Source organism: Panthera onca, chromosome C2 (genome assembly GCF_046562875.1).
Source record: "Panthera onca isolate mPanOnc1 chromosome C2, mPanOnc1 haplotype 2, whole genome shotgun sequence".
Lineage (NCBI taxonomy): Eukaryota > Metazoa > Chordata > Mammalia > Carnivora > Felidae > Panthera > Panthera onca.
Genome location: NC_138347.1, coordinates 55,986,105 through 56,002,821, shown reverse-complemented (window position 1 = coordinate 56,002,821; position 16,717 = coordinate 55,986,105). Strand labels below are relative to the sequence as shown.

The 16,717-nt window shown below is 37.5% G+C and overlaps 1 protein-coding gene across 1 annotated transcript; it reads right to left on the bottom strand.

Moving 5' to 3' along the window:
• Nucleotides 1–1,147: 1,147 nt before the first annotated feature.
• Nucleotides 1,148–15,310, bottom strand: CC2H3orf85 (chromosome C2 C3orf85 homolog). The gene is made up of 3 exons (XM_060640084.3): nt 15,155–15,310; nt 3,199–3,332; nt 1,148–1,783 (listed from the first exon to the last, which is right to left on the bottom strand). The coding sequence occupies exons 1-3, from the start codon at nt 15,201–15,203 to the stop codon at nt 1,694–1,696; spliced, it is 273 nt and encodes a 90-aa protein (XP_060496067.1). The 5' UTR covers nt 15,204–15,310; the 3' UTR covers nt 1,148–1,693.
• Between the last annotated feature and the right edge of the window lie 1,407 nt (nt 15,311–16,717).

Sequence of the window (16,717 nt, the reverse complement as noted above, 5' to 3'; positions counted from 1 at the left end):
CTGCAACCCCAAATGATATATCTTCTTTCTTTTGTCCATTCAGTTGTGTTTTGATTTAAAAATATATGTTTGTAGTGGGCCTGTGTGGCTCAGTTGGTTAAGCGACCGACTTCAGGTCAGGTCATGATCTCAGGGTTTGTGGGTTAGAGTCCCAAGTCAGGCTCTGTGCTGACAGCTCAGAGCCTGGAGCCTGGTTCAGATTCTGTGTCCCCCTCTCTCTTTCTCTCTCTCTGCACCTCCCCCACTCACTCTCTGTCTCTCTGTCTCTCCCAAAAATAAATAAAAAACATTAAAAATTAAAAAAAATATGTTTATATATTAAAAATAGAAAGCAGTTAAATGGATAAATTATGCATAAGCTTCAAATTTCTCACTGAAAATGCCTCTAGGATATTGGATAGGAAATGGAAAATACCAAGTGTTGGGCCAAAGTCTTCCTATTGCAGCTTCTTGACATTTGATTTTCCTGACATACCCGCTATTGAAAAAGTGCTGAGGACTACTGTAAGACCACATAAGACCCACTCTGGTCTTGAGGGGATGCTTCCATTTACCAAATGAAATCTCCCAGAGAACAACTGACCTAGGTATGTAGACAGAAATAGACTCTGGGAAACAAAATTTCCATTTATCTGTGATTTTGGGGAGTGGGGCAATCCAGGTGATTGGTTCTATCATGTCCTCACTACTTCTCAGAGTAGGGTACTGAAATGGTATTTTGTGGGTATATGGAAAACTATAGCATGAATGTAGTCCACTTTTCTTTAGAGTCAATTTTTCAGTTTTATTGAAAAGCAGTAGTAAGTATTTTTGGTCAGTAAGTTAAAAATGTTTCAAATTGAAATAAATATCAACATATTATGGACTTAAATGCAAAACTTGCACAAATTTTGCAAAATTCCTAAGGAGGTTTGCACTTACAGGTGAACATTTCCAGTGGGTTCATCTGCCCCCAGATAAGAGTTATGATTGTATTCTCTACTGCCCTCAGCAATACACCTTTGATGGAAAAAGTTTCAAAAGCACGATCTTAAAATAGACTGGCTTTAGAAAGTGAAAAGTACTGAAAAGATAGGACCAACTCCATTTGAGAGATCCCTATTCTTTTTTTTTTTTTTTTTTTTATAAAGCTGATTTATTTATTTAGAGAGAGAGAGCACATGCACATACACAGGAGCAGGAGGTGGGCAGAGAGAATCCCAAGCAGGCTCTGTGCTCTCAGTGCAGAGCCCAACACAAACCGTGGGATCATGCCCTGAGCCAAAATCAAGAGTTGGATGCTCAACCAACTGAGCCACCCAGGCACCCCTCTTCTTCCTTTAATTAAAAAGCAAATTAACTCTCTCAAAAAGGAAGCAAAAGAAAGTAAGCTATCAACAGTGAGTTTTAATGGCACTACTTTTTTGCTTTTGGTTTCCTTTTCCAGAAGAGCCCTTTTTTAATCAATGTTAGTACTATTGTCTTTATTTTAGTTCTCATCTTAAGATCTAGAATTTACTGAGAACTTCTAATTCTAGGTCTCTAGATGGATTTTTATATTTACTCCTTTCAACAGTTCCATGAGACAGACATATTAAGTAATCTTGTAAGTGGCAGAGATTTGCCTCCATGTCTCCAAAGCCCATGGTTTGGTTGCATTGCCGTGTTGACTCCCATTGTTTTTTTCTCTCCTGGTTTAACCATCAAAGCACATTTACTGGGAAGTGGACATGTCAAAAGTGAAGGTATTCACATTCAGATAATATTGTGCTATTGTTTTCAAAGCAGTCCATGTTTCATGAGCCTGTAACAAAAGAAACTTTAAGTCATGATCTCTGAGTATGGAGAACACATGTTACATCAATTATTCCGGTAATCATACAGATAATCCTAAAAGATTGAGAGAAATAGAGTGGAAGAATAATACAAAAAAAGGTTTGGTGAACATACTTTTAGTGACCTATATTCTTCAATGCTTAAATGTTTTACAGTATTTCTGGGGCTACCGCATGAACCAGTGTGGCAGAGTCTTGTTACATTATAGTATCTGTCAGTTGATCACAGTGCTAGTCTACAATTATAGGCAGGAGTGTACTTGAAAATTTCAGTATTCCATAAAGAAGACACAGTCTACTCGCTTATGTAATATTTAATTTGCCAAATAAACAAATGTCTGGCTTTAATACCTCTAAATGATGCCTGTTGGAGAAAAACAGGCACAAAACTAGATGCATTATTCAAGCTAGTGGTTTTCATCAGCAAATGCTAACCAGAAATGAGCCATTCCTGGTAGACCAGTTAAAACTCAACTGTGCAGAGTAAGGATAGGACCAAGACCCCAGAAAAACAAGGACATTCAAATATTTTATGACTTTATACAACCCTTTAGCCTGGTAATAGAGCTTGATACACATGTAAAGAGAAAAAGAACAAACAAATGAAGGGATTAATTAATTTGTTGTACATTTTTGTTTGCTAAATTGCTAAATTTTAAGAGAGAAATCATGAATAATTGAAATCCTCAGACAATTCAACAATTTCATTTGGCCTGGAGTTTCAATGTTTTTGTTTTTTTCCATCAAAAGAGTAAACATGGAATAAAACAGGCTAATGCACGTTTCTTCTTTATTTCTCTTGGAGTGAGACTTCCAAATGAGTAAAAAGCGTATGAAAGGCAAGCAAATGAAGGAATGACATTAAATGCTTGGATGATTATTAAAGGTTTGGAAAATAAGCTGCTGAACAACTAAAAGGGAACTAAATGTGACTGCGGTCCATTTATCCACCTACTCAAATATGCAATAATCTACTGAGATTTGACTGAGTAACAATCATTTTGATAGGTTCTGAGAAAAATGACCTTGATGGATAAGACATGACATGCACCTCACCTCTGTAGCCTAGGTAAGGGAGGTTGGGTGCACAAAGAAATAATTCCAGTGTGCCATTCACATGTGAACGTCATGCAATGGGGAGAAAAGAAAGAAGAATGTTACCAGGAAAGAGGGGAAAGCCTTCAGAAAGAAGGGGACATTTGATTTTAGTCTTGAAGGAAGAGGTGAAGTTTACTAGACAAAAGCCATTTTATGGGAAGGAAGGAGCAGTTACAGCTCAGGGCAGATAGAAAAAATCAGGGCTGATGGTGTGTTAATGCCTGCTGATGCAATGCCTATTTAACAAAATAGATGGTGGGAAGCCATTTGTTTCTAATGCAAATACCTTATCAGCCAGCGTGTTTCCCCACATATTTGGATTGCCATCTGGGTCCCAGTAATCCTGCAAATATATGTGTCTTTTGAGATGTAGAAACTGGTTTGCGGGGTCCTCCAACAAAAATGGTGCTCCCAAAGCTCCTGTAATTTAAAGTCCAAGAGCACAGCATCTTTTAGGGCAATAGTTTACATCTCACTGTTTATCCTCTTAAAGAGACATAGCTGTGGCCTTTGGGAGTCTGGGTGCCTGACAAGGAGATCCCGAAAAAGCTATGCTTCGTGGGAGATGACTGCTCCTCAGCCTTTTGCCATGACTGCACTATCATCACCCTGTGTCCTGAATATAGTACAGCATGAAAGCCAGTGCCATGTGATGAACGGAAAAGACTTTTAGAACCTTCTTTACATGCATGGGAGCCCACAGATCTGAAGTCAAATTCCAGCTCTATCACTTTTTTAGACAAGTTTCTTTATTCCTCTAAGCTGTAGTTTTCTTGTATGTAAAGACATAGAATAATAACACAGTAACACAATAATATAGGATTGCCGTAAGGATTGGATATATTCATGAATGTAAACCACCTGGCTCAAGCTAGGCGGTCAACAATCTTTTATTCTTCCCTTCCAAGCCTTTTCTTTCAGTTTGAAGTAGACTGCTTCCAAATCTGGCACTGTGGTTTCAATTGTTAGTATTGATAGATCCATCACTGAATTGAAGAGGTTTGTATTTTAGATTCCTTTCCACTCCAGGATTAAGAGAAAAAAAAAAGATGACTGTTTTTAAAATCCAGACTCTTTTATATCTTGAAATTTTAACACTCTATATTGTGTTTTTATTCCCAAATAAAACACAATTGTGTTCAGAGTTCTAATTTGAATCCGTATAAAGGAAGAGCACACTGCCCACCTATTTGTGGTAACAATACAATCTGTTCATTGCTTGTGATAAAGAGTCATTTATTACAAATGTTACATTAGGTACTCTATAGCTTCATCATTAACAGGATTCTACCGTCCAGGATTACAGTGGACTATAAGATAAAAAACCTCCCCTCTGTAAGGGAGGGGAAGGAAGGGTCCAAGATTCAAAATAAAACAAGGAAACATAGGATTTGATTGCACTAAGGGAGTTTAGGAGAAGGCGGTGTTATTAAGCTTTGGGGCTCTGGGGCACAAGCAGACATTTTCATGATCAGGAAAATTGCTGAACCTCTTCCTTGAAGAAAAGATTAAATTTAGCAGGATGGGAGAAGGAGCAAGACTTTAAATTTTAAGCTAGAGGAATGATGTGAACAAAAATGTGTGGCACTGGGAATCTGTAAAATGGATGTCTGAAGACAGTGGTTAGGGGTGGCTAGGTTATTTGTGCGTGAATGTGTGTGTATGTATCAATGTATTTATATATGTATATACATATATATATATATATATATACACACACACACAAATAATGATAGTTGACATTTATTAAGCATTGTGCTAAGTACTTTACCTGAATTACCTTATTTAATACAACAAACCTAAGAAGTAGCACTATCAATCATTTCATTTTGCGGACAAGGAAACTACATCACAGAAAACTTAAATAATATATTCATGGCTAGTAGGAAGGGGAGATGGAATTCTCCCTTTAAAGCCACTGTACAATATTATGACTAAGAAACAGGAATTCTTGGGGCCAAAGGAAAGTAATAATCATGATAATGATAAAATAGTAATAATAGTCTTATGCATTTATAGAAAAAAAGGAACCAATCATTACTTAAACATTCTGTATGATCTACTTTTCCAAGCTTGACCTGAGCACTAAGCAGGGTTCTAGTTATTAGTTCTATTACCTCTAGATTAATTTGTTAACCCACTAAGCTCTCGTTCTAAATGCCTACCTATTGAAAATGATGTGGATATTATGCATTGATCAGGCTGTCTGTAGGTGCAAAACACTACTAGTGATGGAAAATAGAAAAATGACTTAGACACAATTCTTTATTAACAGAAAGTTAACAATTTATGTTATTCAGTAATTTAAAAAGAAAAGATAAAAGTCAAATTTTTAGAAGATATTAGCAACAGATGATAGAAGTAATACTAGCCTGCTGGTAGGTAATCAAATTCAATACAATCAAACCAGCATGCCTGTGGAAGCCATCCTCCAAAATGTCCCCCAAAGATCACTGCCTTCTTGGTACTCATATCCTCTGTGGTCTTCTTTCATTTAGTAGAGTGGCCCTGTGTAACCACAGGATAGTGCAGAAGTGACTGTGTGTGATTTCTATGGCTAGCACATAAAAGATGTTATAGTTTCTGCCTTGTCCCATTCTTGAATCACTTGCTCTAATGGGAGACAGCTGCCATGTTGTGAGGACACTCAAACAGCCCTGAAGAGAGACCCATGTGTCAAGGAATTGAAGCCTCCCACCAACAGCCATACAAACGGAGCACCTGGGAACCTGATATTTTTGCTCCAGTCAAGCCTTCAGATCACAACAGTCCTCAGATCACAGTAGCCCTCACTGACATCTTTACTGTACCCTCATGAGAGATCCTGAGTCAGAATCACTGACTTAATCCATTCCCAAACTCCTGACCTTCAGAAAGTGTACAATAATAAATGTTTATTGTTTTAAGCTGCTATAGTTTGGGGAAAATAGTTATGTCATAGTAGATAACTAATACAGTGCTTTATAAGTGCCTACTGATGTCAAGATAAACTGCTGATCACCGGAGCTGAGACCCAGATGAAACAAGTGAGGCCACTAGGGCATAAAACAGAAGAAGAAACTTGCTCTCAAGCTCACAGATTTTGTGCCATAAGATCTCCACTTGCCTCATCCTAGTCTCTGCTCTGATCATCATTGCAGAGAAAGATAAACAAAGAATAACTCTGCCCCTAAGGAATTCACATTATATTCAGAGCTCATAAATAATTACAAGGAAACATATTGTGGCCAGACCAATTGAAGGGGGAATGATTAATTCTGATATTGGCATGGAGGCATCACAGAGAAATCGGTTTTGAGTTGGGCTTCAAAGGTTATGGAATGTTTCCACAGTTAGGAAGAAGGGAGTGGAAACAAAGCACATGTATTCCAGGCTGAAGAAGATTCAAGAGCCAAGGAACAGAGGAACAAAGAAGGCTCAGGTTTGGTGACCATCACTTTGCCAATGTGACTGCAGGGTAGGGTTGAGGTGTAGATGTGGTCAAAATGAACATTGGAAAGATAAGCCGGGGCCTGATTCTAAGGGATAATTACTCTCATACCAAGGAGTTTGGACTTTATTCTTCAAACAATTAATTATTATTTCTGAACAAGAAAATGATAGTATCACGTTTGCTTAAAAATTTTTTGTTTGATTGTGATAAAATATGCTAACAGAATAATTACCATTTTAACCATTTTTATTTGTACAATTCAGTGGCATCAACCACATTCACAATGTTCTAAAACCATCACCACTATCTCAAGAACTTTTTTATTCCCTCAAATAGAAACTCAGTATCCCTTAATAATTCTCATCACTCTCTCCTCCAGCCCCTGGAAACCATCATTAGCTTTCTGTCTCTATGAATTTGCTAATTGTAGGTACCTCATTGTAAGAGGAATCATGCACTATTTGTCCCTTTGTGTCTGATTTATCTCAGTTGAGTATCTTCAAGGTTTACATGTTGTAACATAGATCAGCATTTCATTCCTTTTCATTTTATTTATTTTTTTTATTTAATTTATTTTAATTTTTATTCATTTTGAGAGAGAGTGAGAGAGCATGGCTGAGCACAAGTGGGTGAGGGACAGAGAGAGAGGGAGAGAGAAAGAATCCTAAGCAGGCTCTGCACTGTCAGCACAGAGCCCAATGTGGGGCTCAAATTCATGAACTGTGAGATCATGACCTGAGCCGAAATCAAGAGCCAGATACTTAACTGACTGAGTCACCCAGGTGCCCCAGTTACTCATTCCTTTTTAAGACTGAATAATATTTTGTATGTATATGCCAACATTTTGCTTATCCATTCACAGATACTTTTGGAAACTCCTTTGTCAGTGTGAAAGGCAGATGGTAAAAGGAAGAGAGAGTGAGAGGAACAGGTTGGGGCCTCTTCTAATGGCCCAGAGGAGAGATAAGTGGGACCTGAATCAGGTGAGTGACACCATGGATGGGAAAACAGGACTGACTGGAACAGAGCAGGGAACTCATTCGTTTGGGCTCACTAGTGAGGACTGCCCAGCATTGAAGTTCTAGTTTTAACTGAGATGTGTTCATAGACCACTTCTCAGATTTCTCTTCATTCTCTTTGAAGAAAAGGTGTTACAGTATTAGACATTTAATGTGTTATTCTGTTAAAAAAAATGAGAGGGGGAAGTTTTCAAAATAGAGTATCTAGGCAAAGAAGATTCAATATCAATATCTAATAAATGTTTGTACATACATTAGGCTCAGGATATAATTTACAGCCAGATAAAGAAAATACAGTAACCACTTAAGATAGTGTTACTTGGAATCATCCAAAAGTAGAACCAATATCTGCACTATAATTGTCATGGTGTATTGTACAATTGCTAAGGGGAAAAAAATGTATTACATAAATCCTAGCAGAGAAGCATGGTTTAAAATATAAACCATAGCTATTTTAAGCTCTAATAATTCTGTCTTTTGAAAACCTTCTATCTTTTTGCTCGTGGAAAATATTTCACTGATGCAATCTCCCCCTCATCCCCCGCCCTCGCCCCTGAACATTCAAAGCACCTATTTCAGCATTATGTGCCCAACAGGCATCCAATAAATATTAATTGGTGGTGATAATAACATCACCCAGGAGAGAGACAGAAAGTAGTATTTATTATCCTACTTTACAAATGAGAAAATTGACACACGGAGATGAAATGACTCACTCAAGGTCACATAGTAAGTCATTGGCAGGGCTGGAAATAAAATGCAAGTTATACAGAAGGGCATGCTATTATCCTCTCTGCTTGAGAAATTTCTCCTCCCTTTTTCATTCTGCCTGATCAACCTTGAAAGTTAGTGAGAGCAAGATCAGAGTTTGTGTTTGTAAGCCTATATAATACTGCTGGGGTTTGAAAACTGAACCCTGAGTTTTATTACTTTGTTGGTTTTTAATTTTTTTTAATGTAGGCAGTATCAGCCAGGTTAATGCCTTTTTTAAACTTTAAAATCATAAGCTATAAAAAAAATCTTCCTTTTTTTTCTTCACAACTCCCTACACACCCTCCTTCCTTTCATCCTGTATCATAGTAGTTTTAATAGGATCTGTCAAGCTTAGTTCTGCTATCTAAACATATCTTGAATATAGTCTGCAGAAAATTCTGTACAGTTCAAGTAAGGCAGCCACTTCAGAGTATGGAGATATTCGAGATCACAGCTCTTGCCACACAAGCCAAGAAGGATCGGAGATTGAGAGTCTTATCCTGGCCCTGCCAGTGATTTGTTGGGTCATTAGCTGGTTACTCCTGCCTTTCCATTTCCTGTTCTTTAAAAGGAGGCTGGATTAAGGGCGCCTGATCCTTGGCTCAGTTGGTTAGGCATCCGTCCAGCTCTCGATTTCGGCTCAGGTCATGATCTCATGATTTGTGCTTTAGAAGCCCATGTGGGGCTCTGCGCTGACAGTGTGGAGACTGGTTGGGATTCTGTCTGTCTCTCTCTTTGCCCCTCCCCTGCTCGTATGTGTGCATACTTGCGCTTTCACTTTCTCTCTCTCAAAAATAAATAAATAAAAATTTTAAAAAAAGTATAATGAAGCTAGATCATATGAAGCTAACTAAGGTCTCTTCTAGCTCTAGTATTTTTAATTGGAATATATTCATAACAAATAGGTCATTAACTGAAAATTACTTTCTCTGCATAGTGTTAGGGCATCAAAAACATATAGAATATACTAAATGGGTACCGCTCCTACTACCATCAAGGAGTTCACATGCTGAGAAATTCAGCACTGAGATAGATAGAAATAAGTGAAGGAGAAGTCAGAATAGTCCTAGCCAATAATTAAAGCAATACAAATAAAAATGTATTCACATTATGCACAGAGAAGAGTGCCCATCGTGGGCTGCGGAGCAGTATGTTGGTAATGAAAACTGTACAATTGGAAATGGAATGATTCCCTATTTTGCTATCACCCAGGGAAGGTTGAAAAAGAGTCTTTAAATTTGATATTGGAGAAATAACTGAATAGTCTTTATACTGTGCTCCTGGCTGTGAAGATGATTCCTTATACCTACGCAAGAAGAGGAACCTATACATGAAAAAAGACCAGAAAGCCTGATGTGAAATATAAGATATAGAATCAAAGGACAGAGTCTGATGGCAGAGTCCTATTTTCTTTCCTGTAGAAGAAACTCATTTAGAGTAACCTCAGCTCACCCTTCTCCCCTTTGTAGATAGACTCTGCCCCTCAGAAGGGGTGGTGCCCCATTTAACTGTCCAAAAGACATAACTTGGCATGTTCAGCTAGCTCTTCCTTCTTTCTCTTGAGAGTTAGCTGCCCTCAGAGATCATACTTTCTCTTCTGGTTCTGCAACCTGCAACTAGATATGAAATTTACCAAATTCTGGGGTCCAGTCATCAGGTCCTTTATATCTTATACTATGTTATGTCTTCCAAATTAGCCACTCTCAGGATTAAAGGGAATTGATTGCCTTCCATGATCATCTTTGGTTTATCTCTCCTCTTGATCAAATAAGCAGGCAAAGAAGGGAAGTGGAGAGTTCTATGTGTCAGAAGGTGGTACAGAGAACCCAACATGTCTGTTGTCTCTGAGCCTCACTAAGAAACAGGGAAAAAAAGAAACAAACAGGGGCACCTGGGTGGCTCGGTTGAGCGTCCGACTTCTGCTCAGGTCATGATCTCATGGTTTGTGAGTTTGAGCCCCGTGTCAGGCTCTGTCTGTGCTGACAGCTCAGAGCCTGGAGACTGTTTCAGATTCTGTGTCTCCCTCTCTCTCTGCCCCTCCCCTGCTCACACTCTGTGTCTCTCTCTCTCAAAAATAAATAAACATTAAAAAGAAAAGAAACAAACAAGCAAACAAATAAAAAAACCCCACCCAAAACAAAAACAGAGTAGACCAGGGCCCTCCAACCAGCAGGAACTTATCATCCCTGGAAAGGCAGGGCTGTGGATTCTGTGAATATTCATAAACAGTTACAATGAGGGAAGGAATTCTTTGTCTGTGAATAAACATGGTGGAATTTAGTGGGGGCAGAAGACTCAACAATGTCTGACAAATCCACAGGATGGGCCACAGCTAGCTATTTCCCTTAAGGGCTGGGTGATACTGCTATTTGAAGTGTTACATTATGCCTGGTGCTGGAGATGGAGAATAAGCACTACAGTCCTGGCACAAGTTCAAAAATGCTCAGGTACCGGATGCTGAAAGCAAAGCACTTAGCATTCAGTATAAGCAATTAAAGAATTACATTTATTATTTACTATTTTTATTGGATTGAGTCCTAGTCTCATCCCTTAAAATGTTTGTCTTAAAAAAAGAAAGAAAGAAAGAAAGAAAGAAATGCCCAGGCACATAAATTAAGTATTAAAATAAAGTATAAATAGTCACTTGGAATTAAGTACAAAAGAGGATCAGGAGAAAAGGATATACAGACATCTTGGCCATATGGTAAAATTTTCAAAGATCTAAGCGTAGGAAAAATTTTCTAATTTTGTGAATAATTAAAATACTCATGTTTAGGTTCATATATTTAAAGTTGAATATTGAAAAAATGAATATTTAAAAAATAAAGTTGAATATTTTATTCTCTGTGTTAATAATTTTTGTTAGAAATTATGAAATAGTTATTTTTTGATTCCCACTCTAAATTTTGATCACTGACCCAAAAATTTATGGTGGAAAAGAGAAGAGTTGTATTTCATGTAATAGACTGTCACTTTGCTACAATTCAGATAAAAGTTAGAGAGAGAATGAGAGAGAAAAAATTTTTGGTTTGGGAGGAAAAATATGAAGAAGAAAAAGAAGGAGAAGGGAGAAATCAAGAAAAGAAATGAAAGGAAATAGAGACAAAAGAAGGGAGGTTATAAAAATGAAAGGTTCAAGAGGTGAAAAGTCGTAGAAAAAAGGAACAGGACAAATAGGGAAGTAAAAAGACAGAGGGCAAAAGAGTCAATGGAAATTAGTTAGAAAAAAAAAAAAAAAAGACACTGAACTTCAGGACTAGCTCTTAAATTCCATCATTTTACTAACCTGTTAAGGAAATGCTTTCATAAATGAACTTTTAACTTGGGAACTTCGGCTTTACTGATGTTACAATTGCTAGTGTGTTGACTTTGTTGCAAAGTAAATAGAAACTAGTATTACTTGAGTTTAAGCTCAGTCTGTTCTAACCTGCTCTGAACACATTAACATACACAAACATACATGCTCACATGCATGGCCATATAATTCCTGGGCTCATGTTTTGGACCTGGCAGATCTTTTATTTCCTTTTAATTTTGTGGACAGAGAAATTTTTAACTCACAAAAGGCAGCATTTAATATGATTCAATAGTAGCCCTTCTGGGTCATTGCCTGTGTGAATTGATGGGATTTCCAACTCTAGGGCCCTGACAAATGGTGCCACATGGACAGGAAAACAGATGGTTTTTCTGTAACAACCAGAGTGCTCAAAGAATCCAGTCACAGGCAATGATATTTTTCTCTAACTGAGTTATTTCCCAGTTTATTCTCACTACTCACTTTCTTGAGAGCATTGATCAACCTTAAGCCAAAGTGAGTAGATAAAATTAAGAGCAAATTCTTATAAAACAAACTAAAACTATATACAGAAAATAGACTCTCCAAGGAATGGGAGGGTAGGGAGGGCAGCTGGATGACTAAGAAGGGCCGTTCCTCGTTCCTTCTACGGATGGCACAAAGGAAGGCAAAAATGGAGCCACTGGAGTGTGGGGGTGGGGGGTGGGGTGGGGGGAGAGGGGCTGACTGGGTCAAAGGGAAGAATGTGAGCTTAAAAGCTCTTATCAGAAAAACCCAACCCAACCCAACCCAACCAACCAAACAAAAACCTTCAAGACAAACTGCTGTTGGTTGCTAGCCATGGAGTAAAAATAGGACCTGGATGTCTGCTAGAGAAACAGGCTAAAGGCAGTTTGCTTCTACTGCCTAAAACCAGAAGACATACTTGCACTTCATGTGAGCTTATCACAGGTTGACAATACGGGCAGCAAGAACCTCCAGCTTGTTTCACATACGGGTCAACCTCAGGAATGGCTTATTTACTCTGTGAAACACTTTCCACATATGCGTATTTTCCATATTTCTCCTTTGTGTGAAATGGGGCTGTTGGATTTTAACAAGTGCCCTCTTGAGGTGGAACATACTGAGTTAGGACTTCTCTTTACCCTCACTACAACTAGCCACAGCTGGAGAAAGCTTCCGGTTATATCTTAGTTGGCTCTATCTGTTCCCATAAAGTCACCCAGCTCCCTCACTCCAGGCCTGTTCTTGGAGAACCACTGGCCGCAACAGTGGATTTATTCCTCTTTTAGCAGGTGGGCTTGCTGTGTGCTCTGTTGCCTGTCCTATAGCTACATATCCCATATCTAGCAACAGGGCCAGAGGAGACAGTTTGTGTAGCAGAAAGAAGGGTTTTGTTCTCAGAAGAGCTAGATGGAGGATTTGCGTGTGAATCCAGCATCACCATTGATGAACTGTGTAGTTTAGTCATTTAACTTCTCTAAGCCTAAATTCCCATTGTAGAAGGAAGATCGTAACACTTATTTTCAGAGTGATTATGAGAGTGGACTTAAGGTAACCTATGGAAGGCCCCTGCCACGGAATAAAGACTTCAGGTAGTAGTATTAATATTTGCTGCTTTTATTATAGGAGAAGGCAATTCTTGACCTAAATGCTGAAGAGAGGGTTTTTGTTTTGTTTTTTTGATCAAATCATGACACTTGGACTTCTAATTCTCTGACCAGGGAACCAGTTCCAATGTGCATAAATTACTATTTTAAGAAAGTCAATAAAATGATTTGAGGACTGTGCTCATGAATGTAATTACTTGGGGAAGCTTCTTCATCATTTTTAGCTTCAGCATTCCCATTTGGAAAATGGATAATGACATCTTTTCCCTATTGACTTCAAATTAAGTTCTAGACAAAAGCAATTTGTTGGACAACTAATCTGTAACAGAGAACACTTTTTTTTTTAAATAATAAACACACACTTTTTTTAAGATGTTGTTTTCTTATGAGTAGAGGGCTCCAAGGAAGTGCAGATGAATAAGCTGCATTCTTAAATGAAAGATGGGAGGAGAGAGGGAAGAAGTGACTGAAGTTGATTCAAGCTACGATCTCCTACTTGAGAGCTGAATGATTTAGAAAATGTCAGTTAAACGAATTATTTGTGTAAGAAATGAATCTGGTCCCAAAGACTTATGTGTACTCAGCCTAGAGGTGGTAAAGTCTTTCCTGAGATCTGAAGGGCTGAACCCAGCTCTGTCAACATTTCTCTCTCCTTGGTTTCTAATTCTCAACTTTTTTCACGAACTTTAGCCACATAATTTTATTTATTTATTTATTTATTTATTTATTTATTAAGTGAAGTGAAATCAGCAAACCAGTTGTCTTTCTGGGTAGACACATTCGTATCTCAGCTGGAGTTAAAGTGAATTCCAACTTGTTTCCTGAGAAAGTCTGTAAAAGTCATTTTGCAGGACCATTTTCCTTTTGCCAGATATTTTTGACCCTGCATGTTCATAGGTGAATGTTGACTAGCAGTAGTGCTTTTAGCCTTGCTCTAATCCACCGTCACCCACTTTAAAGCCAACTGCATGGATCAGCAGTCAAAGCAAAGCAGTACACTGATGGATTGTAACTAGCCCATGACTTCAATTTGCAGTGTGCTCCCGAAACACTCACTTAAACTGAGCCAGCCTCACTTTCTTCATCTGGAGAAGTGGGCTGTAACCACTATGATTATACATGCCTTGATGATAATTGCCTAATAATAACTTGGCTAAAAATGTTTAAATCAGTTATTTAAACATGTCCCAAACATAAATATAACTCTGATGATTAAAACTCTTTATTAAAATTATTTATATGCTTAAGAATGAAAGGCTATTTATATACACATACATATATGTACACATATACCTAGAATCATATTCTAAGTATGATTCTAAGTACTTCTAAGTATGAATCATATTCTAAGTATGATTCTAAGTACACATATACTTAGAATCACATTCTAAGTATATCCTTTTATCTGTGTGTGTATATGTGTGTGTGTATGTGTGTGTGCGCCTCAAGAAAAATATGTAATTTTTTTTGTGGGTCTTAAGTTTATCATAAAAGTAGAAATTTATTCTTATTTAAGCATTTCACCAAAAGTATTTGTAAGTTGTAAAGATTTAACTGCGAAAATAATTTATACCTTTGTAGGTATTTTCAGTTTTGGTTACAAGAAAAACAAATGACCTCTCAGTTTCATTCAGATATCAGCCACTGAATTATTGGGTCAATTTGGCAGCAAATCATCTGACCTTCAGTGCCTTCCTTGATCTGTCTTTAAAACACCACTTCTCTGAGCTACAGCTTGCTCTAAAGGTTAATGAATTCACACTCTCACAGTACCTTGAGGTCTCCACATAATGGTACCATGTAAGTATTACAGTTTCTAAAAGCCATTTAAAATTTTTCTTTGTTCAAGGACACAAGAGCATTTCTTTGGAAGCAGCACTTAAAAGGACTTCTTAGCATTAGTGACATGCTAATATGTTAATACATAACTAGGAACAGAATGATCACACACAATTAACACTAACATGTTCAAAACCATGGCATGACATGATAGTTTGGTTTTCCCAATGCTCTAGAATTGATCTGTGGATAAAACATGTTTGTTCATTTCTTTAAAAAAAAAGTCGAAAGTGGTTATCTATCAGCATGATTTTGTAAAAGGCATGATAAATAGAAAAGAAATAGATTCTTACCTATAAGCAATGTTGAACACAGGGCTACTTGAAGCATCTTATATGCCATAATCCTGTTTTGGAAAGAAAAGATTTATTTATTTTAATTGAGACCCAGCAAAGCTGTAGGTCACACCATCTACTTTCCAGGAGCGTGAAGCATTTGCTGCATACCTGGCAGCCTGTGGAGTTGACACAAGTCAGAGAGGCCGTTGCCTAAGATGTGGCTTATTTATATGACTCCTGCCTTTTTACCCTTTGGACTTTTTGGACTGACTTTTTACAAGCTGTTCTTATATGAGCCACGTATTTATTTACTAATTTTATCATCTGTACAGACTAATGTAATAAGATGTTAAAAAAAAAAAGGTTGGAAAAACTGAATCACTCATACATTGCTGGTAGGAGCATAAAAGGGTACAGCCACTTTGGAAAACAATTTGGCAGTTGCTTATAATTCTGAGCATGCAATTACCATACAACCCAACAATTGTACTATTGGACATTTGTCTCTGAGAAGTGAAAACTTATGCTCATACAAAAACCTGTATAAGAATGTTCCATAGCAGCTTTATTGTAATAGGCAAGAACTGGAAACAACCCAGGTATCCTTCAAGAGCCGAACATTAAACATATTGAAGTACGTTTATGAGTTACTACTTAGCAATAGTGATACTGTAAACATTATTGATAGATACAACAGCCTAAAGGAATCTCGAGGGAATTATGATGAGTGGCCAGTCCCAAGTGGTCAAGTACTGCATGATTCCATGTATGTAACCTTGAAAAGATGAAATGGTAGAAATAAACACATTAGTAGTTGCAAGGGACTAGCTATGGAAGGGTGAGGTGGGTGTGGTTATAAAAGGGCAATATGAGAAACCTCTATAGTGATAGAACTGGTTTGTATTTTGACTGTGGTAGACATGTGAACGTAAACATGTGCTAAAACTGCACAGAACTAAATACAGATATCTCATACACAGACACACCCATGACAACACTTAAAACTGGGGAAATCTGAACAGATCAGTAGATTACAGCAACATTAGTATCTTGGCTATGATATTGCACTGTAGTTTTGTAAGATGTTACCACTGGGGGAAACTGGGTGAAGGGCACACAAGATCTTCTTACAAGTGCGTGCGGTTCTATCTCAAAACAAAACATTTAAAGACAAAGGAATGTTTAACTGCATTATAAAATGTGTTTGTTTCCAACGAAAGTATACAACGAATAAAACCAGGACATTTCTTTACTTTTTATTTTTTTAAGGCAATTACCCTTCTCTGTGGCATGATTAATAGCTAATTAAATAAACTCATCATTATTCAATTTATTCTTTTTTTTTATACAATTTATTCTTAAAAGCAAATCACGCATCTGTTAGCCAGTCTCATCAAAATTATGCAACCTGAAACGAGCAGATATAGAGACATAACAGTGGTGGAAAATAACTTTCTTGTCTATCTTTGAATAGTAAAGAGTGTTTAGAGACCTGGATCTACCTAGTGCAGTTATGCCTCTAATTACTGATGGAAGCCTTGCAAAGACAGATGTTTGGGAATTGGCACAGTAAAATCT